The 26,877-nt window shown below is 36.2% G+C and overlaps 1 protein-coding gene across 3 annotated transcripts in view; it reads left to right on the forward strand.

The window, feature by feature from the left end:
- Positions 1 to 26,877, forward strand: part of LOC117410605 (guanine nucleotide exchange factor VAV3) — a 74,430-nt gene that overhangs the window by 18,623 nt on the left and 28,930 nt on the right. For all 3 annotated transcript variants that reach the window (XM_059031689.1, XM_034017277.3, XM_034017283.3), the window contains exons 3-9: positions 21,581 to 21,639; positions 22,085 to 22,150; positions 23,362 to 23,470; positions 24,049 to 24,141; positions 24,246 to 24,314; positions 25,758 to 25,861; positions 26,526 to 26,625. In XM_059031689.1, the coding sequence (XP_058887672.1) occupies positions 21,581 to 21,639; positions 22,085 to 22,150; positions 23,362 to 23,470; positions 24,049 to 24,141; positions 24,246 to 24,314; positions 25,758 to 25,861; positions 26,526 to 26,625 (600 nt within the window). The remainder of the gene's footprint in view (positions 1 to 21,580; positions 21,640 to 22,084; positions 22,151 to 23,361; positions 23,471 to 24,048; positions 24,142 to 24,245; positions 24,315 to 25,757; positions 25,862 to 26,525; positions 26,626 to 26,877) is intronic.

Genomic DNA, 26,877 nt, shown 5'->3' on the forward strand with positions numbered 1-26,877 from the left:
CCATGTAGAAAGGGAAGCCTTTAAACTGCAAGTATACATTGCATCACATTAGGAGTACTTTAACTTTCACTATTCTGCAAAAAAATACTTTTTTCAGAATCACAGACTCTTTGGTAACAATGAGCAGAGGATCTGTGTTTTCAACGCTCTGAAATAACTAAGGGGTCACACGCTGAACTGAACCAACTGAATTTAGTTTATTTTCTGTACCAAATACATTTACAACAACTGACCATCCAAAAGTTATCTGAATAAAAATAATCCATGATCCAGAAAGGCCTTGGTAATGTCGACCAGCACATGTACATAGAGCATACAAGACTTCACTCTTGGTACATGCTGCAGTACTCTAAGGGTTAAAAAGTGAAACATCTGCTCAACCATTTTATTTCCACAGTTAAGCATAATGCAATTAGTGAAGGAGGTGGGGGGATCAATATTTCCTCTTTTGTAATGGATGCTGAGTGCTTTTCAGTGTTCCAGTTCTATGGATGTTTGATTCACCTTTTACTGTTGGATATCTTATAACAAATAGAGGGTAATGGATACTTTCAGGATAACTGGTCATTTTATGTGTGTCAGGGTAATTGAAGTACTGCTGGAAGAGACCCTTATGCTCAGCTGTTGGCTGGATTTCTCCAGGGCTGATATCTGCAGCAGTGCAGAAAATGACAAAACAAAGATGATCAATCTAAGGTCTGTTTATGCACTATTCTAGTGAAGACAATGCTATATTGAACTAGGGTTGCACAGGTCTTGTATTTTTTATATATACTTAAATACAGTTTCCAGCCACGCTGGGGAAGATAGCATATATGACATGCTTTCACAGAGGGCTGACTGTAGACACTCACACATTACAAGGAACAGAATTCAAAATTAAGACTGGGCCATTCTTAAGAATGTTTGTGACTGCACATTTCTATCTCCAACTTGAAATGAATAGAGATTCAAGGAAGTGTCATATTCCAACTATATAGCACTCTGCAGCCTTGTCAAAACAAGTCACTGCTGTCCTGACAGACCATGCTGGCCCTAGACCTCACATATTTTTTAACCAGTTACACTTCCTCAGAAGTGCATTTTGCAGTTCTTCCTCAATTATACAAACCTGATAATCGGAGTGCAGCAATGTGTTTTGCCTGTTATGCCTAATACCTGAGCTAGCTATTACGTTATCGTAACACCTGCCAATCCACAGAAAGCAAACTGAAAGCAGCTTTCCTATCAAATGACTGTATTGCCCACAAAATAAAATATATGGTACATAAATAGAAATATAAATATGGAGACTTTCAAAAGACTGACTGAGCATTTGGCAGACAAAAATATCTAAAATGATTAGAAGTTTGATACTTTATACTTTATAAAAAAAAAAATTATTAGAAGCATGTGGACGAGCTGTGTGGTGTGATGCACTGCCGTTACTGATTCTAACTGTGGCCTGTCAGTTCAGGTTAAGAGACCTATATTAGCCTCTTTTGAGCAGTGGTAATTACACTTACTGTATACCCAGTCTACCCTGTTACACTTGCACTGAGCAAGGTAACAACCCCCCCCCCCCCCCCCCCCTTCTGTATTCAAATTCTGCTGCCTTTCCTCCTTTCCTCATAGCTTTACAATATATAAAGAATTAGATGTGTGCTGTGTTTACTCGGTGTACTGGGGGGGGGGGGTTATGTTTCCTTTTCCCTTTCCTCCAAGCAACCACTCAAACCTGCTCACACACATGTGTCATGGTCTCACTCATACATCCTGTCACATTCATCTGGGCAGAGAAAACACCACAAACACATCTTCTCTCTTGCCGTATTTTCTTTTAGAATTGTAGATTGTAAAGGTAATATGTAATTCATATTACTGGTACAGTACTTTACTGTGGCATTCATATAACTGATAAATTGTACAGCTTTAATTTCATTTTGTAATGATTCAGTTTTTAAGTTTACATCTTGGTTATATGCCTAATGAAACCAGAATTATATGTATTTTAAGGCTGGACATAAAGTGATCAACTGTCTCTGCTCTCCAGATTGAATTCCCTCATAAGCTAAGACTCTATATTGTAGGGTTACAGTACAGTACAGTGGGAACACAGGGTGTAAAATTGCTACATGTTGTTTTAACTTCAACTCAATGATTATAACAAAACCAATTTATACATAACAACTTGCTCCTATTTTGTGAACAAAAATGAGTGTCACCCGCAACTGCTAAAAATATAGCCAGTTAGTATTTGTTTTAATAAGAATGTCACTACTGTAAGAACCCGTTATTATAGTGTGCAGCATGTCTTGTCAGAAAAAGTGTGATTACTGGGATAGAATGCATTTTATGCTGACAAAACCATTTTCTTTTTAGTATCGACTTTTTAGTATGCATAAGGCTTCGATTGAAGCCTTATGCAAATCGCCATGTCAGACTAAATTAAACTCTGTGCCAACTGCTTTTAGTAGATTTCCTGTCCCAGCCATGTCCAGCTAGTATCACAGAAAAGTAAATGCCACAGTGGCTGTATGTCTGGCTGTATAGCAGCACCTTATAACAGCTTATACTTAAGACCTTCAGATAAACGGTTTTGAGATGCAGTCTTAATTAAAACCCTTTTTCAAGATTAACTTTTCAGTATCTTGAGTGGCTGTCACATACCTATAACTGCAATGTATTTCTACTAGTTACTGTAAAGCACCCAGAGGACAGTGTACAGTACCTTGCTCACAGGAGCATCCCAATGCAGCATTAAAATCTCCAGTTGTGTTTTGCCATCAAGCCATTTAACATATGTGGATATCACTGAGTTTGCTCAGTTGTTGGGTTTGATTTGACCTTCTTCTGAGTGGTTTGCACATTTTATACCAAAATAGTTGACCCTCTTGCACCTTTCCCTAATATCTAATAAGCCATTCCACTGTTGTTTATGAATGCACTTCCATGCATTTATAGTGAACATAAAAACAGTGCTGTAGACTGATAATTCTGTGTATGTTAGGCTACATTAATATCATTAAAATATATTATCGTTTTGGAGATATGATTGGAACAATAAGAGGTAGTAGGGTTTGATTTAGGGGACAATTATATTGCATGTTCATGCCGACAGAAAAAAAGCATTTTTGTTTAACTTGGTCAGTAACTGAAAGGACTAAAAATAACCCTTGTATATTTTCAGAAACCTCTCAACACAGGAAATCTAACCTGTTGGTTACACTCTGCTCAGTGCATTTGTGTTCATCTTGGAGTAGTTTCTTCATAGGGACCTGCAAACCACATCTTTAGATGACCAAATGTCCAGCTAAAATGGGTTTAACATGACAATGCACATACCACCCTTATAATCATGAAATGAAATGCTCATGCAATTGCTACAGATGTGCAACTGACTTTTTAAGATACCGGTAAAGCAAAATTGGGGTCTTCGTTGTGAACCACATCCTGAGGTTGAAAAGTAAGTTGAGAAGTTGTTTAGGATTATGTTAAATAGCTGCTTTTTGTACATTTTTTGTCCCAGTGCACATTCTCAACGGAAATGTCTGTTGAGATGGCAAAACTAAAAAAAGTAGAGAAGAGCCGACATATGTGTTACTCTTAGAGAAGCATCAGGCCGATTTTGCTCTAAGGCAATGGAGCTTTCAAAATGACATTATTTGTGCCTAAAGATAAGTCCTGTGTTTTGAAAAATGTTGTGCTTAGACGTGTCTTTTTTTTCCTTCATATTGCTATTTAAAATTAGAACATTTAAATAGAATGTCTAGCTTTAAAAAGGCTAAGTAAAAGGAAAACAGTAAGATCAGCTGATAATGGGAGTAATCATAAGCAGTAGTATTCATCTTTGTTCTGTAGTTTGTCCATCATTTAAATAATACACATAATTTCTACACATGACTATAAGAAAACTGTGCAGTACGCGTTGGATGGTTGTATCTATTAATCTTTGTTACATCAAGAAAACTTTGGATAAACAGTGGTATATATATATATATATATATATATATATATATATATATATATATATATATATAACAGTAACATTTTTGTGAAAAACTAACAGGGCGAAAGGTTGAGGGTGTAATGTTTGAACTATGCAGACCATGGGATCACAAAGGAAAGGAAATGTTGCAACTATTTTTAAGGAACTATTAGAAAATGAAGTAGGTACATCATCATGGGGCAATGTCATTCTTAACCATGTGATGTGTCATGTGTTTGACTTCATCATATACCAGTATACTGTAAACCAAAACATAAACACTTACATTGCCAACATTCAGTACAGTATAATAACTCAAATACATTGTGATTAGACGTTAGATACACAAAAAGGGGGTGCACACAGAGCCCTTTAACTGTAGAAAAGGTTGGGTTGATCTACAGTAAATTGGCCTACAGCATGTCATATTCACACAATAGCTGGGAATGTTTTATACTAGTCAGAGGATGGTTTTCAATGCTTGATTGCACACCACCTGTATTAATAAAACACAGATTTGAAGCAACAGCAGAATGAACATGTTTGAGACTGCCTCTGAATGTTGATTCTTCAGAGAGCCAACATAATACAGTTCCTTCCAGGGTGAAGGAGTACAGGTTAACTGTAAGCATTAACCATGTCAAATGGAAGTCATTTTTTCCCTTTGAATTTTAAGGGGTTATGCAACTTTGCTTCAATTTGTAATGTATTTTGTTAACGTAACATCTTGTTAATGTAACATGCATGTAAGCAGGGGTTCAATTGTGCTGGATCACACCGGATGCCAGGTCTGGTACCTTTTTTGTCTGACAGCCCAGAATGAAACAGTGTTCAAATGATGAACCGCATGAAAAAACACAACATGCACATTAATAAATTCTTTCCTATTCCATTAATTGAATGACAAGTGTACTGTAACAATATATTTTAAGATGTCGTTCTTAACCAACAGTGTTGTCACTCCTATTAGTTGAACTGCCACTGGTATTGTTCAAACCTGAAGATTATGTTAAAACATGGCTAGGCAGTGGTCGGCATGCAGCTACCGACACCAACAATAAGGCACGAAACCCTGATCCACAAGCAGATGAGAACTTGAAGCATATATAGAAGTCACTGTAAATCAAGGTCAGGACATAAGGTGTATAAACAAAAATGCTATCCCCTCTCCCATACCTTTTTGTTTATAAATTAATCCCCTGCCTGGAAGTCAAAGTAAAACATCCTAATGACAACAGACTCTTTGAGGTTTCTAATAGAGCACGTGTGCTCTTCTTGACCTCAAAAGTGGGGGACAGGAAGTATGTCAGCTCAGCAGATCTGTCTCAATGGAAACCGGTAAATGTGAGCAAAATATTTATATTTTATAAAGGTATCAAGTTTGTAGGAAAACACAGTTCCCTTTTTTTTTAAATTAAACATTTATTTGTGTGTGTTTTTTTTATTTCTTGTACATTCGTTTGAGTTGGATGTACATGTGACAGTGACTGTCACACATAAGTGGGTGGAGTGATCAGTCACCACTGGAGAAGGCATGGGACGTTTACAAAAAAAGAGATTTCTAAATTCAAGTCAAAGTTAAAAATGTAGAGAAGTAGACTAGTGCTTTGGCTAACTCATTCAGTACTCATAATACTGATGTAGACATTATCCAAAATGTTTGTCAACTTGGTTTCCTGTGTTCTTTTTTTCAAAACTCACTCTTGAGCTTATGACCATTAGTAGTGCAATGAAACCAACTACAGTCAGCACTCACATATCCGACCCTATAAAATTTTGACTTCAGTCACGGTTAACGAGTGTGACGCATATCTGATTATTTCATCTGATTTGATGTGTATGTAAGTAAGCACGTTGTAACCTGCCCCCTACCACCCAAACATCCCCCTGCCCTACACACACACACACACATTTTGTACGGAAAGAAAAAATATGACTTGGGTCGAGGAGCTGTACAGGGAGACGCTAATTCTTTCATTTAAATTAGTTAGCGCATGAGTTGGGGGAATAACACAGCAGTAAAAGACAAAAACGTGTCAGTTTTTTCAGGGAACACAAAAAAGATACAATGTCAAAAATACATAGCTGAAAGAGCAGTGTTTAAAAATAAGTAGGCTTCCATTTAGATGTACTGTCGTTGGTTTTGTTGTACTATATTTTCAATAGAAGTAGTATTTTAATTCAGAACGATATGATTCTGAAAATATCACTTGCCAAAAGAGATTGGCTACATATATATATATAATGGGGATTGATTTTATTCTTAATACAAGGACGGTAAAATGCGACTGATGTGTATCTGAGTGTCGTATATCCGAGTGTTGACTGTATCCCCAGATTAATCTCCCTGACCTTGTGGTTAGCATGGATGGTATCTGTATATATTAAACATACTGTATTACATTTGATCAATTTAACATTTATTTCTAAACCACTCCTGGGCCCTTGTTGAGCTTTATGTGATGAGCACCCATTTGTGTCTTGTTTCTTCTGCAATAATATATGTTACACTCAAGTAGAAGAGACGGAACATGGCAAGGAAAACAGTTTGTTGTAGATAATACTTAGTGGAATAGATGGCAGAGTCTAACATGTGTTTGCCTTGTTAATGCAAACACCAATCTTGGGCTCATCACTTGACTGCCCTTTGATGTGCCATAAGTGTATAGTAAGGTCAATAGCTGATAAAGGCTTATAATGTAATTTGACTAAGAGACTTCATCCATTTGTAAAGTGCGTACAGACAGCAATATTAAACCCTTCAAGTGTTCAGCCAAGTAGTCCTTTGAATAGACTGGGGTGTATTTAGTTTACGTTGCTGCATATTTTCACTTCATTTAACTGTTGTTAAAGAATGCTTTTCATCTGAATAAAGTTAAAGTTGTTTGCATACTTACTCTAAGATGAACCTTAGCTGATAAGCACATGAAAAACATCTGTAATAGTCCTTCAATCGGTTTTATAGACTTTCACTACCACACACCTTAAACACAGGACCAACCTGGTCACCCTTCTTTGTTGTAACAAAAATATGAAATAGTATTGTAAGTGAGGACTGACAAGAGGATTATATATAATATCACCTTAAATCACCCTATCTATATGGTTTGTAATGGTCTTGGAGCCATTCCTGAAAATTGATTTCAATTAGTTAGCTCCGGCAACACATTTCTGTTGAATGCTCAATTTAGTAGATCCTTTGGGGATCTTAGACAGTGGTAGTACCCTTTTCAACTCTTCATAGATATACCTGAGTATGCATGTAGTGTAAGTAAGTGTACATTTTGGTACATTCATATAGATACATATAACTACCATTCTAGCAAATGAGTTTGCACAACCTTCATTGCACAGTTAATCACTAATTTGATTCCTTGTCTCACTTCAGAACATCAACCCAGAGGAGTCTTTTCAGAAGCATTCTTGGCTTGAATGGTTTGCAATATTGTAACTAGCTGAAGCATGAGTTCAGGTTTCTAAATGTTATTCTAAGATATGCCAAACTAAGATTTATATGTTTTGACTTTGAAAGTATTTTAATAAAAGTGTTTGAATGGCATTGCTAAGAAAATGTTAGTTAATTTCATAAGGTTGTGTCGTTGTCTATGGCTTGCTGTAATGAAGCCTTGTGGTGAAACATAGGTGTGAGAGAAAACCAAACTGTCTGTAAATCTTCTAAAATGAACTGTCTCTTAGAGTTACGTTTAATGTCCTTATATGGTGTGCATGGATAACAACTAAGGTGGTTTGGTATTCAAAAGAAGTTTCATTATTTGCCATCAAATTCAAATTAAGTAATTACTACTTCATGGTGAATTCCATGGATCTGAATACAGTGGTTTGCAGTGCATGTGAGTTCTTCTGAATAATAAAGCTGGGGATTTGGCTGCTCATATCCGTTATTATGAATTCAAGATTGTTTCATTGGAATTCAATAGCAAATGATGCTGTAGTTTATAACATTTAAATTTCTACCTGCCAACTGTTGTAAAATGGTAACTGAATATCAAAAATAAGTTCAGTCCAACTATAAAGTATGTGACAGTTGCTATCTTATGTGTAAGACAGTGGTCATAGTGTGAAGAAAGTATGTTTGTATGTTGTATTCTGTATGTTTTTTTTAAAAATTTATTTCATTATTGCAGGAAAGCTTTGGTTCTTAGCGTCAGAGAAAAGTATATTTTACGTGGTGAATACTGCATATAAAACCGCAGACACCTTTGCATGTGGGAAATAAACACTGTTCTTGATGTTGATTTTAATAGAGGACTGTGGCAAAGTGGTTAACAGTGTGCAGGTGCAGGAGTGATGCAGTGATCAATAACAGACAGACAACGATAATCCAGGTGCAATGGTGTTTTATTTATAATCCAAAGTCTGATGACAAACGGTAAATAATAATGCATGGTAGTACACTCAGTTTAACCCTGGGGTTCAGTCCCGAAACAATAAACACAGTCCTTAATACACCCACAATATACAAACACGGTCACCACCATATGCCACTATTTACCCTTTCACTGCACATTAGTCATTTTCTTTTTGAGAATAGTGAAAAGGTAAGAGCAGTGGAAAGGTAAGCAATATGTCATACTAATATGGTTTTAATACGTATTATTAATAAGTTGATTGATACTACTATATTTAGAATACAAAACCAGTACCAGCTCCTAAACATAAATAATGAACTGTCAAATCTGCACAGCTCTACTTCATTGTATGTTTTGCTTTGCAGACTCTAAATGGCTATTATGTACACTTTGCCAAAGAGGCTTATAAATGAGGCATATTGACCCTTTGGACCGTGTTAAATACTGTGATTACTTCTGTATGCTGTTTTCTAATAAACATGTCAAGATCTGTAAAGGTCACACTGTTTAATCTACTGTACACTGTCTACAAAATTTTGACTTCACAATGTCCTTGTTTTTATTGTTGCAATGAAGCCGATTGCTAGATTGGAGTTCATGGCCTGACAAATGTATTACCCTGATCAGATACCTAATATTTCAAGCACATATATTTTAGACTGCTTGGTGTTGATAGCTGATGTGTTAAATAGCATGCTTTGGTACAAGTTTAGTTATCAGATCTAGAAATCTTTTTCAGACGGAAAGAGAACATTTCAGCTGCATGAATTACTTTGCGTGTTTGTCTTATTTGTAGTATGTGTGTGGTTATTTTAAAGAGGGATGTAGAAATACAGTCAGAATAGTGTTTTTTGGGCCCTCAATGACATTTTGGACCTTTACTCAGATATAGTGTCTGTCTGTCACACTTTACAGCACCATTTGGTTTCTCCACTTTAGACTCCTATAGGAATTTGTGTCAAATCTGATTAACTGTTTTATACAAATTTGTTTCCCATTTTTAATAGTTAAACAATGTGCCTTAGCTTGAAAGAGTACAGTGTATGATAAATATAAGCTTAGCTGTAAAAATAAATATCTAGTTTGTGTGTATATATATATATATATATATATATATATATATATATATATATATATATATATATATATATATATATATATATATAGCAGACCTGGGATAAATATAGTTATAATATGGTTTGTGAAAAGTAACTATTTGAAAATAATTAAATACAGATTGCAGAAAGTAACTATTATTTGAAAATATTTAAATATGGTTTGTGGAAAGCAATTATTATTTGAAAATATTTAAATATGAGTAAAGTAGTTGAAACACATTGAAATACTTTAAACTCTTCATAAACATGTAACTGTAACACACAGCAGCCTAATTATTATCTATAGTCTTGTCCTTGTTAACCACTCAGTTATCTTTTGGAAACTGCTCTATTGCAATTAGATTTAATTTGATCAATTAATTGAAACATTTGAATATTTTATTTCAGTTGGTGTATATTTGAAAACAATGAAATATCTTTAACCACTGGTTTAATGGCCTGTTTTGAAATTATTGAATTGAACATGTTTAGCATTTTCCTTGTTAGAAATCCTCCTCAACCACCATGTGGTAATTGCAAGACTTGGTACATAATTATACATTTAGGGTAATAATTAGGTTTTAGTTTTTGATTATTCATTAACTATTTGGGAACAGTTTAACACACACACACACACACACACACACACACACACACACACACACACACACACACACACACACACACACACACACACACACACACACACACACATATATATATATATTTCAACTATTTGAGATAGTTGGTGTTTACAAATAAAATATCAAATACAACTCTATATAGTCCAGGAAAGGAGCAATGCAGGCAATTGCTTACACTCATTAAACATACACACTAAAATGCATTCTCCTGTATTGTAATCTGTGATACTATTACCTAAGTAATATACAGTAGGTGTGTAGTTATAGTGTAACTACTTTCAAATACAGTGAAAGTGAATGTAAACAAATAGGTAAAATGTAATTTGATTGCAGTCTTATTATGCCACATACAGCAGAGTGTTGCCATTTAATCAGCGATTGATGAGTGTACCGGTTCTAGATCACCATTCAGCACACTTGACATATTTCTTACAGCACTGCAGAGGTACTAACCAGGGTCATTTGAGTCCAGAACATTGTGTTTAAGCTGCAGCACAAGCTATTCAGCATCTGCTTGTGTAACTGATATGTTACTACTGTACCAGTGTATGAATTGCAGTGTTATACATTAACTGAGGTTGAAGTCATTGTGCAACCTGTAATTTAATTATAGATTGCAAGTATGGCCCCACTTAATGAGTATAGAGAAAAGATGGGTTTGTTACATATACTGTATGCCATTAAAGAAAATTAAGTTAAGCACAGTATTACAAGGTAGAGTAATGACATTCTAAAAGTGGTGGAGTCGACCGTGACAATGCTTAACTGAAGGGGATTTGACCCTGTACTCTTTCTAAAGATATGCTAGGAATGTATTTTTTTAATGTGTGGATTATTTTTCTTTGTTTTTCTTTTCTTAAGGAGTGTTCTGGAATGTATTATAATCTGTTGCAGGCACAGATGATTCATTAGGTAATGCAATGCACCAGGGATCTGGAAAACATCCAACCTATTTAAATGAGCCAGATGCTTTCACTCAGCGCTGTCAATTTCATTATTTCAGGACTTGATAAATCCAAGGCTGGGGACTTAATCCGTAACAGGATTGTTTAATTAAATAAATCATGTTGTTTAGAAGAAGAAGAAGAAGAAGATGCTAGAAACATTTGCAAAGAAAATGGCAAAAGAAACCAACCCATTATCCATATCCTTTGTAGGCTAACAGGTTGAAGTGGCTACTTTAGTTTTCTTGTTTGCACATGCATTCTATACTCAACATGGTCCATGTGGTAAGTCACATTGGATCGTCAGAAAAAACTGTGAAGGAGATAAAACTGTCCAGTGACAGAACTATCATGTGAGAAAAGTGGAATGTTCTGGGAAATGTACCCTGGAGTACCCCAGCCCCTGCGCCCCCAGAGTGCTTCTGTCTCAAATGGGCTGTCTCATTTCTCAGGAGGACACTGTTGGCAAAGTACTTTCCCACAAAATTCTCTTATTTGTTACTAAAGTTATGTTTGCTTCAATATTGAAATTTAATAATTCCCCTGTAGTTATCGTATTGAGTTAGATCCTCTTTCTGCCTGTTGGCTTTTTGAAATGAGGAAAAACTTTCTTTGCCCAGCCTCCTCTCACTGCAGACAGCAGATCTGATATAAGTCATTGGAATCATATGTTTTTATCAGGTCACCTTCTTGCTTTACCAAAAACCTTTCTAAAAGCCGTTCTAAATATTATGCTTGTCTTTGGTGTTGGGCACGTAAACATATTACCATGTTTTTAAGAGTTTTTTTTATCACATTTTTATTACATTTTTCTTAAGACAAGCATTACAATTTAGAAACAAACGGGGGTCAAAGCAGGTTACAAAACAGACATGGTAAACAAAATGAAACAATATATTAAGAATCATATCTCTAATATTGCAGACCGCAGTTGACCATGCGACCACCGTGACTGCACTGGCCTGGTGCAATTTTACAGTGGGTCTTTCCATAAGTGTCTAGAAAAGTGTATAACCAAAATTGATTAAGTGATAACCCAGACTCCACCCAACCCCTTAAAATAGACATCTTAGCTCCCATTAGCCCTGCTAGCAAAAGTCATCTTGTGAGAAGATTAAGGGCAATTTGGGAGTCATCGCCAAGAAGGAGCAACTCAGGAGTCAGCGGCACCTCTATGGCAATTAATTTAGATAACACAGTAACTACATATGCCCAAAAGCTTATAATGATAGGAGACTCCCAAAACATGTGTAGGTAAGTAACTACTGTCCCCTGAGTGCACCCATGACAGAGGTTCATCTGGAACCACCTATATGGCGTTGCATAAAATCTGTGTTCAAGTGAATCAAACGGGTGTGCTAGATTTTTGGAGGATGTCAAAATATAATCTCGCACCCTATTCTAGTCGAGGTTGACTCCCAGCTTGCCAAGTTCTGTATCCCAGATAATAGTCACCGGGAGGGAATTAGTATTATGAGATATGAAATGGTTATATAGAGAGGATACGAGACCTCTTGTGGTGGCTGTTGAACTAAAGAATTGAGCTACAGGGTGAATGGGCAGCGTCGTATGCCATGGAACCCCATAGGCATGAAGGGCTGAGCAAAGACTAAGATTAAAAAAAAAGAGACCCAGGAAGTGAGTACGTTTTTAAGATCTTGGCATGTGCGCATGCCTTTATCATCAAAAATATCATTTAAAATATGAATATTACTAGTGGACCAGGGTGGGTAATTAAATAGCTGTGAGCCTGTCAAAAGAAGGAGGTTGTTCCAAATGGGAGAGAGCTTATGAAAGTTGCGAGATTCCAAGGAATCTTTGCACTTTTTCCATATGTCTAAAGAGTGTGCAATAATAGGGCCCATTCGCAGAGAAAGAGCCCTATTTTTGAGGCCAGAGAATGGGAGATCCTGAAGTTCAATTGGCTTAATCATAGCCTCTTCAATTGAACGCCATGAAACCAGGACACTTGGGTCCAGCCAAGTTTGAAAAGCCCAGTAGTAAAACTTAAAGTTTGGCACGGCTAAACCACCAAGTGTTTTGGAGTGTTATAAAATCGCTAAATGAATTCCTAGATGCTTGCCATTCCAAATAAAGCCAGCACACATAGAGTCAATTTCTTCCAAATATTTGTGTGGGAGTGATATGGCTAGAATGGAGAATAAAAAATGAATGTGAGGAAGATAGAAGATGAAGATAATAGAAATTCTACCAAAACAGCTGTCAAATGGTCTTTACAAATCTGTTGGAAATTAGGGTGTATTTTAATACACAGATAAGTGAAGCCTGGGAATGCGGGAATATGTTTTGTGTCGATGAGAAAAGCAGAAAGAATCTTTAACATTCGGGTTTTTCACTCTCCATGCATCCCATACATTCAACTCCTGTGCAAAACTGAAAATACTTGGAAGTGGGGGGAAGGGAGACTTCAGTGCTCTGTGACATATCGAGTGTTGGATTAACAGACAAAGTCCCCCCCAAGGATAATTGCAGCATCATGGAATTGCGACAGTTTAAGTCATTTTCAAAGAATTGGGGATCGAATACTTTGGGTGCATATAGTGACGCAAGACACGATTTAAGGTCATTCAAAGTAATCGTTGCAAAGCATAGTCTAGCCTCAGAGAATCACCCCCAGACACATCAACAGTAAACTTGAGCTTCCTGTCGGCTACAATCAGTTCTCCTTTTGATTTGTTCAAGGCACAAGAGTAGGCAATCATTTTATAATGTTTATTTTGGAATCTGTGTACATCGGCAGATTTAAGATGGATCTCCTGAATGAGCTTGATAATAACATGCGTGCGGTGGAGGAGATCCGGGCATTTGGCTCTCTTAATGAGTGTATTTAAACCACACATGTTCCAAGATGAAATGTAATGGATAGTCATTAAGGAAGTCTGAAGGATTCAGCTGAAAATAACCAACTCCCCAGATCCTGAGTATCTCTACAATATATTATGTAGACAGCAGACAGAAATAAAAAAAGGTGATCCAGTTTGCAAACTGCACCAGCTAAATGTAGCTATTCAGAAAACATCTTACAATAAGACAAATAAGAGCCCCCACATAGTCACCTGGTATATAAAACTCACAAAATTGGGCTAGGCATCGTGCAAGCTAAAAACAGCAACAAAAAGGAGTCAAACAATATGCAGACAGTAACAGGAGTGCAATTGTCTTTAAGGAATCCAGCAGAGCCACAATAATAGACCCCCGTGCGGCTGCAGGTAGCACACAAACTGAAAACAAATAGAAACAAACAATACAATGAAAAAACAACTACATCTAAGATGCCAGCTGGTTGGGGCATCAGGCAGGGAATCATGCTGCCACCCCACTTATGCTAGCGAAAAGAAAACAAACAAAAGCTACTGTGGATCTTAAACCCAGATGGGACAACGCACACCCAAAAGCCCATAGAAATATATTATTATTATTATTATTATTATTATTTATTTCTTAGCAGACGCCCTTATCCAGGGCGACTTACAATTGTTACAAGATGTCACATTATTTCACATTATACAGATATCACATTATTTTTTACATACAATTACCCATTTATACAGTTGGGTTTTTACTGGAGCAATCTAGGTAAAGTACCTTGCTCAAGGGTACAGCAGCAGTGTCCCCCACTGGGGATTGAACCCACAACCCTCCGGTCAAGAGTCCAGAGCCCTAACCACTACTCCACACTGCTGCCCTTATATAAAGAGTGAAAGTTCAGGTAGATAGCAATCTAACAGCATCAACAATAATGGCCATAGAATACAAATAGCAAGCATTACAAACTACATCCCCATAGTTACATTGTAATCAAAAGTCCAGTTGTACGAGAAGGCTATCCTATTCCGTAGACAAGGCATTCTGCGTCTGAAAATCTGAAACAAAGCGCTGGGCATCTTGAGGAGTGTTGTATATAGTGAACTGCCCAGTGTGTATGAAAGCTTCGCTGGATTTCTGCCTGCCTTAAGGACGTCTGGATAGGTGTGAAGTCGTTCCTACGCTTCGCTGTGTGGTTAGAGTAGTCGAGAAACAGTAGCACCCTTTTCTGACCTTGCATGATTTGGGTGCCCGGTTGCTTAAACGCTTTTAGGATAGCTTGCCTGTCGTTGTACCAGCGTGCATGACTTGTTTCCTTGGGCACTGGATCCATTGTAAATATGGTGGGCTCTTTTGATCTCAATTGGATCCTTGCAGGCATCTGGACTGTGTGTGTGTGTGTGTGTGTGTGTTGTGTAGTTTATTGGTTGTTTTCTGTCTGTATTTTTATCGGTTATCTTCAGTGCCTTATTTGAATAAATATATCCAAATGTTTATTATTTGTAGGTAGGCTTGTCTCCAACCAGGTCCGCCAGGACTGTATTTCGGTAGCGCGGTGACCTGTTTGTGGGTTTTGTTGTCGGTTCCAGAGAAGGAGTGTAAAAGAGCCTGCTGTGTTAATCTGGATTCCTGACAAGTGTCTTCATTACACTATTTTCATACTGTACAGTAATATGTAAAATGCATCAGCATGATTTATTTTGTGTTACTGGTAGAGTGCGCTACAGGTATTCATTTGATTTTACTACTGTATTTATTACAATTATTATTATTTTTTTTTTTATCTGACAACTCACGTCTCCCTCCAGACATGTCCGGTTTAACGAGGGGGCCCACTGGAGGTCCATTGACCGGGGCCCACAAAAACCGTCCGCCTTCCCTGTGTAGATGGAAACCTAAATTGCTTCTCTATTGCACATTTTCAGTGAGTTGACCTCAAAGTGGTATTATAGAAGGATTAAATGCAGTTTTAAAAAGTATAATCTAAACAAATGTCTTTACATTAAATGGTGCTCAAAAACCAATTTGTTTTCCTGAACTAATTCGTTTCCTGAGCTACAATTAGAATGAAACATAGACATTATGAAATACAATATGACAGTGAGGCTAATAATATCTTTCGTCCTGACAATATAGGTCTCGCTGCCTGACAACCACCGTAGACAGACAGTATCTCGAAGAAGAGAGGACTATGGCTCTATACCAGAGCCATAGTCATAACCTTAACATTAAAAGCGTAAGCACAGCATTTCCTATTAGGCAAAAGTGTAAAACCATGAGCTTTAAACTCTGCTGAAATTATATTACTATCTCAACCAGTGATATTAAATTAGGCAAGTGATTATGGTGTTACTGTACGCCTTTTTATTCTTATGATATATTTACTTTGTAAATACAGTGCTTATGGTTATTTCACAATGCAATGGTTAAGGCATGTTGACATTATCAGTCCATTTCTTTGTGGAATGGTTATTGAAGTTTCCACCGGTAGTTTAAGCCTGGTTTCATCCAATTTATTAGGAGGATTCTACCTGGTTCATGCCATTATGGTCTGACCTTTAGGTGGCTGGTGTTTGACTTGGCAGGCTGGAGTTATTGGGTTGTTAGAGGAGTGCTCTTCGCTGGAAAAAAAAAATAAAAAATTGGCATCAACTGGACCCGTTGGATAAAAGATACAAGAACTATCTGTAAATCACATTATGTCCATGTGCTCTGGTCGTGCCATTACTGTGTAAAACGGGCAGAGCTGGAAGTGGAACAGTGTAAAATAACTCAGCGTTTCACTTGGGTATCTCCAGCCAACACATTATTTAATGAGGCACATTTTGGACTTCTGTGGAATTTCACAATTTTATCTTGATGCTTGAATGTGAAGGTCGACAATGGGACTCAGCTATGTTTCTGTTTTATGTGTTTAAAATGGTACTCCAAAGTTGAATGTGCAGTTTGTACCAGAAAGAAGAAAATCTGAAGATCCTGTACTGTAATACACTGCTGATTTTGATATATTTTTTGTATTATTATTATTAATCAACAGAACATTATCATCTTCTGACCCCTGGTGTCAATTTAATGCATTATTTATTATACTGTATACTGAATGTGGGGTGGGGTCTATAGTCCATGTAATGTGTATTACATTTTCAAAAAGAACACTACCGTAATTCAATTTAAAACAATACAAAGATTGCCCAATTATTCTGCAGAGACAATGCATAAATCAGGATTCATAGTAAGCATTATTTTGGAACAGAAAGTGTGCTGTAGGCACAACTCATACTGTATTAAATGCATTTTGACAATTTCAATTTAGATTAAGCATATTGTGAAGGTTTTCCAAATGTTTTAGCTAAAACGTTTTGCCTTGAGCCTCGACACTCAAGAGAATGTGTATTTAATTCACAGTTCAGTGAGTTTGCCTGGGAATCCAGTTAGTATGTTAAGACAACATAAATAGGCAATAGTTTATCACTACAATCATACTTGTGAGGAGTATTGCCCTGAAACATAAGGCAGACTTATCTGGGGAAGAGCATCCTGACACAGATAAGAGATAAACCCAACTGTTCATGTCACCTGAGCTCGGGCAAAACCTCACACTGCAGTAAAAAAAAAAAAAAAAAAACTACTACTAACATCTGTCTGTATGTCACTTGTACATGTTTTCATTCATCTAGAGAACCCCTTGTCAAATTCTGATGAAACTTGCTCAGGACATTATTTAACATAATCTGGGGTATATGGAGGCACCCTGTTTGTCTGTCTCTCTGTCATAGTCTCACAAGTCTTTAGATATATCTAGAGAAGTGCTTATTCAATTAGGATGAAACATAATACTTTAGCACAAGCTCTTGAGAGTATCATAATCTGGGGATATATGATGATATAAAGGCATGTGTCCTTCTGCTTGTACATCAGTATTACATTTGTACATGTGCACATCGTAAATATAGGTCAGGGAGACTGGCATGCTTGTTGACAGTGTTATACCTATGCCTTGTATAGACCAATAGCATAATAGTAAATAGCTGTGAAGGGGAATTGTATTTCGCAGTGGCTATTGGCCCAGCAAATACATGCCCATAAGCTGTTGAGCTGAGAGTCAGGGTAGGCTAAGGGTGAAGCTGGAGGTTTATTTGAGCTGTTAATCTCTTTGCATGACTGAGTGGCCGGGTTATCTGCCTGAACCACCCTTTTGCTTTGCGCAATTATATGAGTAAAGAGAATGGAGAAGCAAATGTTTTTGTTTTTTTTTCCTAAAACAATTATGAGTCATTTTTAATGTTTGCATCCTCTGGTGTGTGATGGCCCCACTTCACTGTCCTTTTTAGGTGTTTTAAAGAGATGTTCATTAAAAGTATGCTGTGTGTATTTAGATGTTTAGTTTTCTACAGTTTTTAAAATAATAGAGCACTGCATATAAAACAAATCCTGAAGGGAGGGTTTTTGGGTTAAAGTGGACCTTAACAGAGCTGAATAGACAACAGAGGAACATCTTTGGGGATATAGCTGTTTTCTTACTAAGAAACAGTGGGTGTTGCAGACTTTAACTTGCATTCCTCTGCACCCTGGATAATTAGTGCAGCGGGCTGTATTTCAGAAATGTGGGCCCCCTTGAGGACCTGTAATTTGAACCACAATGTTTTACAGAAAGATAAAGACAACTTTAAGAGTTCCCTTTGCGGTCGTCCCCCCCCCCCCCCCCCCCCCCTTTTTTTAGATACAACAGTGGGATCTATACATATGCCATGTAATATGCTGGAGCCAGTTATATTTTTTTATTGTTCAGCATTACTGTTGTTCAGTATACTGCAAGCATGAGAAAATATTGCATATGCGTCTTTTTTTGCTGACATTTTGACAAAAATAAATGAAATACAGAAGTAGGTAGCATTATTTGTTCTGCACTTTCGTTTTGTCAAATTACTTCACTGAAGTTCCTCTTGGATGCAAAAACATAGAATGCCAAAAAAGGGAATGAAGCTGTTCTCTAATTCAGTTTGGCCCGCAGTGTGGAGTAGTGGTTAGAGTTCTGGACTCTTGACCTGAGGGTCGTGGGTTCAATCCCAAGTGGGGAACACTGCTGTTGTACCCTTGAGCAAGGTACTGTACCTAGATTGCTCCAGTAAAAACCCAACTGTATACATGGGTAATTGTATGTAAAAATAATGTGATATCTTGTAACAATTGTAAGTCTGCTAAGAAATTAATAATAATAATTAATGAAAGACCGGGAAAGCAAATTCACAGCATTTAAGTGGTCTACAAATTATGTTGCAGAGGATTGTAGCACAGGTCTTTTGTAACTGCCCTTCATCAAAGTACAAAACTGTAGCAGTATTGTGTTGCATTAACAGAGTGGATGGGTAGACATACTGTACAAAAACATTCAATATCGATCTTGTGAATCAGTGACCTACTCTGCCCCTCATTACTACACTACATTCTGTACTAGTGTGTTGTCATGGATGTTTTCATACTGTCTGGAGCTCACTGAAGGATTTACACTGTACTGTTTATACATGTTATTAATTTAGTGCAGTTCCACTAAAAATTGAGAGATTAAATAATAATAATTAATTAAATGTTTGAAGAGAGCAGTAAAGTTAAGTTAAATGCTGGTTCTAAAAACAGATTAAAGAAGCACACAAAATTACAATGCAAATGATAATTTTTTGATAAAGGGAAATTTTAAGGGGCACTTATTAACTGTTAACAACTTGCACACTGACACATTCATAATTCATTGTAATTATTATTCTTTTTTTACTGCTTTACTTGATTCCACAAATACACTGACCCTTTATATCCTGTATGGTATTTATGGAACACCCACACATCCAGTAAGTCTTCTATGTGTATGGAGTAAAATGATTGAAAATGTAGGTGTATGTAAATAGATTCCTCTTTCAAGTTTATATTTCACCCTAAAATGTTAAAACAAACCTTGTTGGAACGTTTAACACTCCCAAGTACAGTAGGATTACATGTTATATTCTACAGTCATTTAACATTATTCCAGATTGGTAAGGGTTAAAAGTTCATGAAACCACACCATTCCTTTAATAGTGTTCTGTTATGTGAGATGCTACAGTATGTTACATGGCAGTTGAATAGAACTGGAAAAATTGTCAAAACTTAAACCACAAAAGGTAATTAATGAATTTGGTTGAAGTATACAGGTTGTATTTGTGATATATTAAAAAAGAAACAATTCACTGGTACACTAAAAGTACATGCAGCCTTACTGCCTTATTACTTGTACTCAATAAATAAACAAATACATCACAGCATGTGCAGGCCTTAACAGCTTTTTATTTCATCCAGGTTTACATTTGGATCAGGGACAGACAGACAATTTTAATAGGAGCCCTATGGTTTTATTGCAACCTTTACAGCAATCATTTTTCATTCACTTCAAGGATTTGGCAGCCGGCTTTGAGTTACCTTGACAACACAAGGCACTATATGCAAACATATTGGCACAGCCTTTAACTGGAGGGCAAGGCCCCTCTCGGAAAGTGTTAGAAAATGACATCAAATACTAACAAATGCTGATCGCAACATGTTCTAGCTCCATGGGATTGTTAGTGGCTATTTTCAACAACTTTCATTTGTGAGTAATTTGAACAATGACTCCTGCTTGTATGATTCTAAAAAGAGAATTCAGCATAATGTAATAGAATGGTCATAGTCATATGCTAGCAGTTGTATTAAATACATATTTTACAGTCATGTAAAGAAAAAAGGTTATCATAGGCACATACAGTAAAAATAAATTAGTGAAAGCTGTGAATTCAAAATTCATGTAACTACTTCCTGTGGAAAATGTCTGCTGCCCTAGACTTTTTTTATTTTAATTTGAGGTTTTTTTGATTGACCATGTGTTACCAAGCTGGTGAATCACATGTCTCCTGTGAAAAAGCTGTATTCTACATAGTGACACTTTCACCCAAATATTAAAAAAACAAGAGCCAAAAAGTGTTTTTTTTTTTTGTAGGGGGGGGGAGGGGGGAGGATTATACATGAACTGATATTATATGCTGTAGTTAAAGTTTGAATAATTAAGTATAAATGCACTTCAGGATAGTAAAACTATCAGTTAAATGGATTTTGTACAGCACTTAGAACTTGATTTAAAAATTGTATACACCATTGTAAGGGTGTTTAATTATTATTATTTGTTTAATTAGCAGACACCTTGCAACTTATCAAGTGTTCCAGTCAATATGAGAAGTGACATCTAATGCTGCCATACTCGTGTTTGTGACAATTTAAGATTTTAGGCTACAGCGCCTTGTCATAAGCTGCCTCATATCATACTATGGCTCTTTTTCTCCTGAGGCAGTTAGCATTACTAATTTTAGTGTGGAGTGTGCCACCTAGTGGACAATGAGAAAACTGCACCCACAGAAAGAAGTATGAGTTTCCCTGTATAACAGAGTCCATAATATTTGTTCTCTGGGTTTTCTAAATTTAAAAAGATCACAATTCTGTGGAGAAAAGAAATGTATTATTCCTTCACGTTTATTTTATCTTATTATAAAGTTAAGGCGTGTGTGTTTTTAAATGTTGTCCTCTTTGAAACTGAGATGTAGTGCAGGTAATATTTATCTGCTTTTTCTAAGATCAATTTGTATGTTGTGTGTGCTGCAGTTATCAGCCATTTCAATAGACATGCAGATTATGACATTTCACACAACTGTTCAATGATGTTTTCTCTTTTCTTTAGGTTATTGAGACCTTATCACGGCTTTCTCACACAGTTGTAGCACAACATACAGGAATAAGGTAGGTGTCAACAGATTGTAAGAACAATGCATATTATTATACACATAATGCTAAAAATAGCACACAGTATTTGTCTAAAATATGACATGTGTTTTATTTATTTCAAACCTTTTTAGAGTAGAATAGAATTACTATGGCTTAATATGAATAGCGTATCCTTAATACATATCATACTGTATTAATTAATTATTTATTTATTTAGTATTCATCTTTAAATTATTAATATTTTCAATAATGTTACATACCCACAGCTTTTACATCTGACCATTTTTCACACACAAATCAAATATCAATAATAAGATAACATCAAGGCCTCATTCATTTTTGCACATCAGATTATATTATTATTTGTTTATTTAGCAGACGCCTTTATCCAGAGTTACTTACAGAATTCCAGAGGTCTTCTTGAGGTCAAGCAGACACCATTGTGTTTTTCTCCCTGCAGACCGTTTCCAACAGAAGAAAGTGTGGGTGATGAGGATATCTACAAAGGCCTAGATGAGTTAATCGAGTATGTATGAAATTGTAATGTTATCCCTACATTAAAAGATTAAAAAAACAGATTAAAAACATGCTTTGGCTGTATTTTGATAACTTTAAGGAGACTGCAGTACCCCTCAACCATCACCTGATTATAAAGAAAACTAATAAACCCTTTACAAATCCCCATATTCAGGAGGGACCCCAGTGGGTTCACTTTGGGAGATGCATTTATTATTGCCTCTTGATATGCACTGTTTCTGATAGATATCTGGATAGAATAAACAGGTCCACAGAGCTATAACTGCATAGCTTTGCTTTCATTTGTTTGTAAAAACATTATTACATTGAGGTTTTCACTGTAATTACCACCCCATGTCTCTGGAAGTTCAGGCTTCTTGGCCATGCATCAGGGTTCTTTCATTACTGCCAAGGCAAAAAAGACATTGAGCATTCCCTGTACCTCTTATCTGCCCTGTAGCTCTTTATGAATGATACCCCAGGGAAAAGACGGTAGCCACTGAAACAGGCACAATCTGTTACATTGTGTCCATTTCCCTTTGCTCACCCTACCCATTTCTGTCTGATTGTGGTGCATTTGTACAGTACTATATAGTCAAGTACATGTGCAATTACAAAATGAAACTTTCTGAGAAAGCATTGCTTGTTTCCCCTCTTGTTGATAAATGGAAAAGGCTTTGGATTTCTGTAGCAGTTTTTTTCCTAATACTGACAAACAAGACCTGCCAGCAACTGCATTGTGGAGCTGACAGGAGCCTGCGATAATGAAGACAGTGTGATAGACTTGGACTGTGCTAACAGATAGGGCAGCACATTACTCTAGAATTACTTGTTGAGGGGATTTGTCCTGGCTGGGCCCGACTCTTTCAGTAATTGGAAGGGCATGATGAAGGATTGAACTCTATGTACAAACCAATACGAAACGATACAGAATTGTCAGGAATTAATACGTCCCTTTAATGAGCGAAGGTTTTTGACCTACGTATGGGAGATTGTGAACAAAATACAAATGCATTTCCCCTTTAAAAAAACAGCATCATTACAATTCAGCCATTGCAAAGAGCTATATACTGTAAAACTGTCATTGCAATTGCAACTAATAATTCAAAGTGAATTTGACCATGATTTAGCTGCTTGTGTGGCGAGTGCTGGTTTTGAAATACTGAGAAACAGCACCCAAGTATCCCTATGGATTCAGACTCTTTTTTTTCTCTCCTTTAGTGAAAATGAAGTAGAAGATGAGGAAGATCTGTATGACTGTGTTTATGGAGAAGATGAAGGAGGGGAGGTTTATGAAGACCTGATGAAGGCTGAAGCTGCACCCCCACCTGTATGATCTTTCTTTATTCCAATATTATCTTTTATAGTTCATAAATTGGTCCCCTGCAGTTCCCATGAGTGCCCTTTAGGAGTGCTGTTGTTTGCTGTTACATGAGCATGTACTGTACATTTGTTGCCCTGCAGCCAGCTATTTTAGCTATTCATACGCTATGACAATATCTGACCATTAGATGGCGCTGAATGCCAAACTAAAGCTAAATGTGTATGTTTGTGGCAGGCAAATAAATAAATAAATAAAAGGAAAAACAATTGATATTGATATTTTCAAGAATGATTGCAAATGTAAAAAGTGAAGGTGACATAAAATATATATATATATATATATATTTTAAATATGAAGCAACAATATATATATATGTGTATGTGTGTGTGTGTATTGATTCAAATATGTAATTCTATGAATTGTAAACACTAAACTTAAATAACTACCTGTAGCATCTAATAAATAATTCAAATTCAGCGCTGGTGAGTTTTACTGAGTCTCAGTACTTTTTCTGGAAACAAAACAATTTCACAGGCTTGAAGTGTGTACCTGCAGAATGAACACTGTCTTCTTTTTTAATACAGAAACAGGCTGAAACTGACGTTCGCAGCTGCTGTCTTCAAGAAATCAAACAGACAGAAGAGAAATATACTGAGACGCTGGAGTCGATAGAGAGAGTGCGTACAGCTTTAAGTCTTCACTGGTGTTTTCTTTTTCATTATATGTCTCTCGAGGACAGTTTAAAAAACAAAACTAATATTTCAGATTTTTGTTTCTGCAGTATTTTATGACTCCGCTGAGAAAATTTGTATCCGCCACAGAGATTGAAAAAGTGTTTGTTAACGTTCCGGTAAGTATTTTGTGTGTGTCAGATAGCTTCATCCATTTGAGCTGTTTGCTCTGGAATTCTTTATTTTGTGAGCGATAAATCCCTGTTTCCTGAAAGTTTTGTTTAAGCCACTCACTTACAAGGCATAAATCAAGATGAAGTGTACTTAACATTTACTAGGAATTTACTCACAACAAACTATAATTTCTTAAACATGCCAATACAAGGGTAATGTCAACACCACATGTTTGTTTGTGATGGAAGCACAATTCCAAATAGAAAGCAAAACAATTATACACACAACACAGAAAAACATACTAATAGTTTAAGAAAGTATGCGGTTTAGCACAATTTAGATAAGCAATATACTCTTAGACGCAGATTTTGTAGTCTCTTTGTTGGTCCAGCCCTTAAAATTCGGTTAGAAACTATCTGTGTCTTGGAGGGATAATTTAAGACAGCAAATATCTGCGGCAACTTAAGTTTGTCTCACTATGGACAAATTTACAGCAACAAATGTTTGCGCATGTAATCTATCCATATACTGTATATAAACTGAATAATTATGCACATTTTGCGGCATGTATGTTTTGCAGATATTTTAATAAAAGCAACATTTGTGCATATTTCTTGCCAGCAAACATTTACTGTTTTACAGTTTTGTATATTTAAAATGTTCATGGTTTTGATGAGCATGCTTTCTATCTACATTTTGCACAACATTTTGTTCATTTTGTTATTTTTTCAGGGGTATACAGTAAATATAATGTTGTTTCTCTAGCATGTAACTGAATGCAAATCTAGTATTTTGTTGATAGTGTGAGCTCCGAGACGGTAGCCAAGCACAAAAGCCACTCTTAATAGTCCTAGAATAAGCTGTGTTACTATCCCAGGGTTCATATTTATAAAAAGAATCCTATCTCTCAGACGGTTTGACATTGGATTAATGTCAAAGAGGCTTGTCATACACTGAGCACAATGTCAGATAAAATTAGCACACCGGGTGGATTATACACCACAGGAAACAAAAACTTCTGTAAGAAAAACAAGGAGGCAGAACAGAAGCAATATTTTTGGTCTCATGTCATAGAAAATTGGTTGGTAACAACACTAATAGATAATTTGCAACATAATTACCATAGAATGAAATGCTCACAAATGAACTAGGCAGACGTGTCACTTCACTCTTTCATTTAGTAGTGTGGTTTCTTTTGTCACCTGTCAAAGGTGTTGTAAGTAGGGTTTTATAATAGCTTGTCTTATCATTACTTTGCACCTGTGTCGCTTGAACTGCCTCATCCTTGTCGTATAATTTTTTTTACATCAATTCACTCAATCAAGTCACTCATTTAACAAGCATACAAATCATTTTCAAAATGTCTTAATATATTCTATTTGCTGTCAAAGAATTGGATGGGCATACATTGCAATACATTTTATTCATCACAGCTCATTTTATTTCAGGAACTTGTGAAAGTCCACAAAAGCCTAATGCAAGAGATCCATGACTCCATCTCAAACAAGAATTCCCAGAATCTATACCAGATCTTTATTAACTACAAAGAAAGGTATTGAATATTATATTGCTTTTCACTACTATTTCAATGTATTTAAATAGAGAAATACATATACCAATCCCTTATTAGCAATTATAGGTTAAATCCTATAATCATAGTATCACAAAACAATCAGTTCACTTATTTAGCTAGGTTATTGTCCATTGAGAACATTCTCATTGGATGTTCAGGCCAAGTAAGCTGCATCATATATGACTAAACACCTGTGGTGAATGCATGATTTGATGGCAATAATTATTATTACTATTTTTTTTTATCTTTGTAGTTCTCTGCATTTTCCCATAATCAATTGATTAGCATAACACCCAACGCAATATAATGATCAGTAGCTAAAGCGGTCAATGGAAATATGCATGCATAACATTTGGTTATCAACAATGAACTGAAGTTATGTTGTTTAGGAGATATATCTGTCATATCCATCATCAGGGATACTTTTAGGAGTAATTAAAATGAATGAGAGCTAATAACGAACTCTTAGCCTTATGTCACGTAGTATGTTTGTGTTCATCAGTCTAATATACTTATGTTATCTTGAATAGAAAACACATTTTCAACAGTCTAGCGTATATTTCTAAGATAAACGCCCCATTCTGAGGATAAATGTTTATGCTGCAGAATATATTCCTATCTCCATTGTGCTCTATACCTTTAGATTGCTCATCTATGGGAAGTATTGCAGTCACGTAGAAACAGCCATAGCCGGCTTGGACGACATCTGCAAAGAGAAAGAAGATGTTCGGTTAAAGCTCGAGGTACAGTAATATACTGAAACCAAACTGTGAGAAGTCTTGTGGGACTTTTAAAAAACATAATGACCTCCAATCACCATCATGTGGCCAAAGCAGCCATTACAAATATATACATGGTTCAGTAGGGCATTGTTATAAGAGCCAAGGCTCTGTTTACATCTTTAAAATAGAAAGTTGTGTTTCACATGAATTTTGATCGTTTTAAGATCACATTTTATTGCTTCATTTTATGTAATTGTATTTTTTTTAAAAGAA

This window comes from Acipenser ruthenus, chromosome 10 (genome assembly GCF_902713425.1).
Source record: "Acipenser ruthenus chromosome 10, fAciRut3.2 maternal haplotype, whole genome shotgun sequence".
Lineage (NCBI taxonomy): Eukaryota > Metazoa > Chordata > Actinopteri > Acipenseriformes > Acipenseridae > Acipenser > Acipenser ruthenus.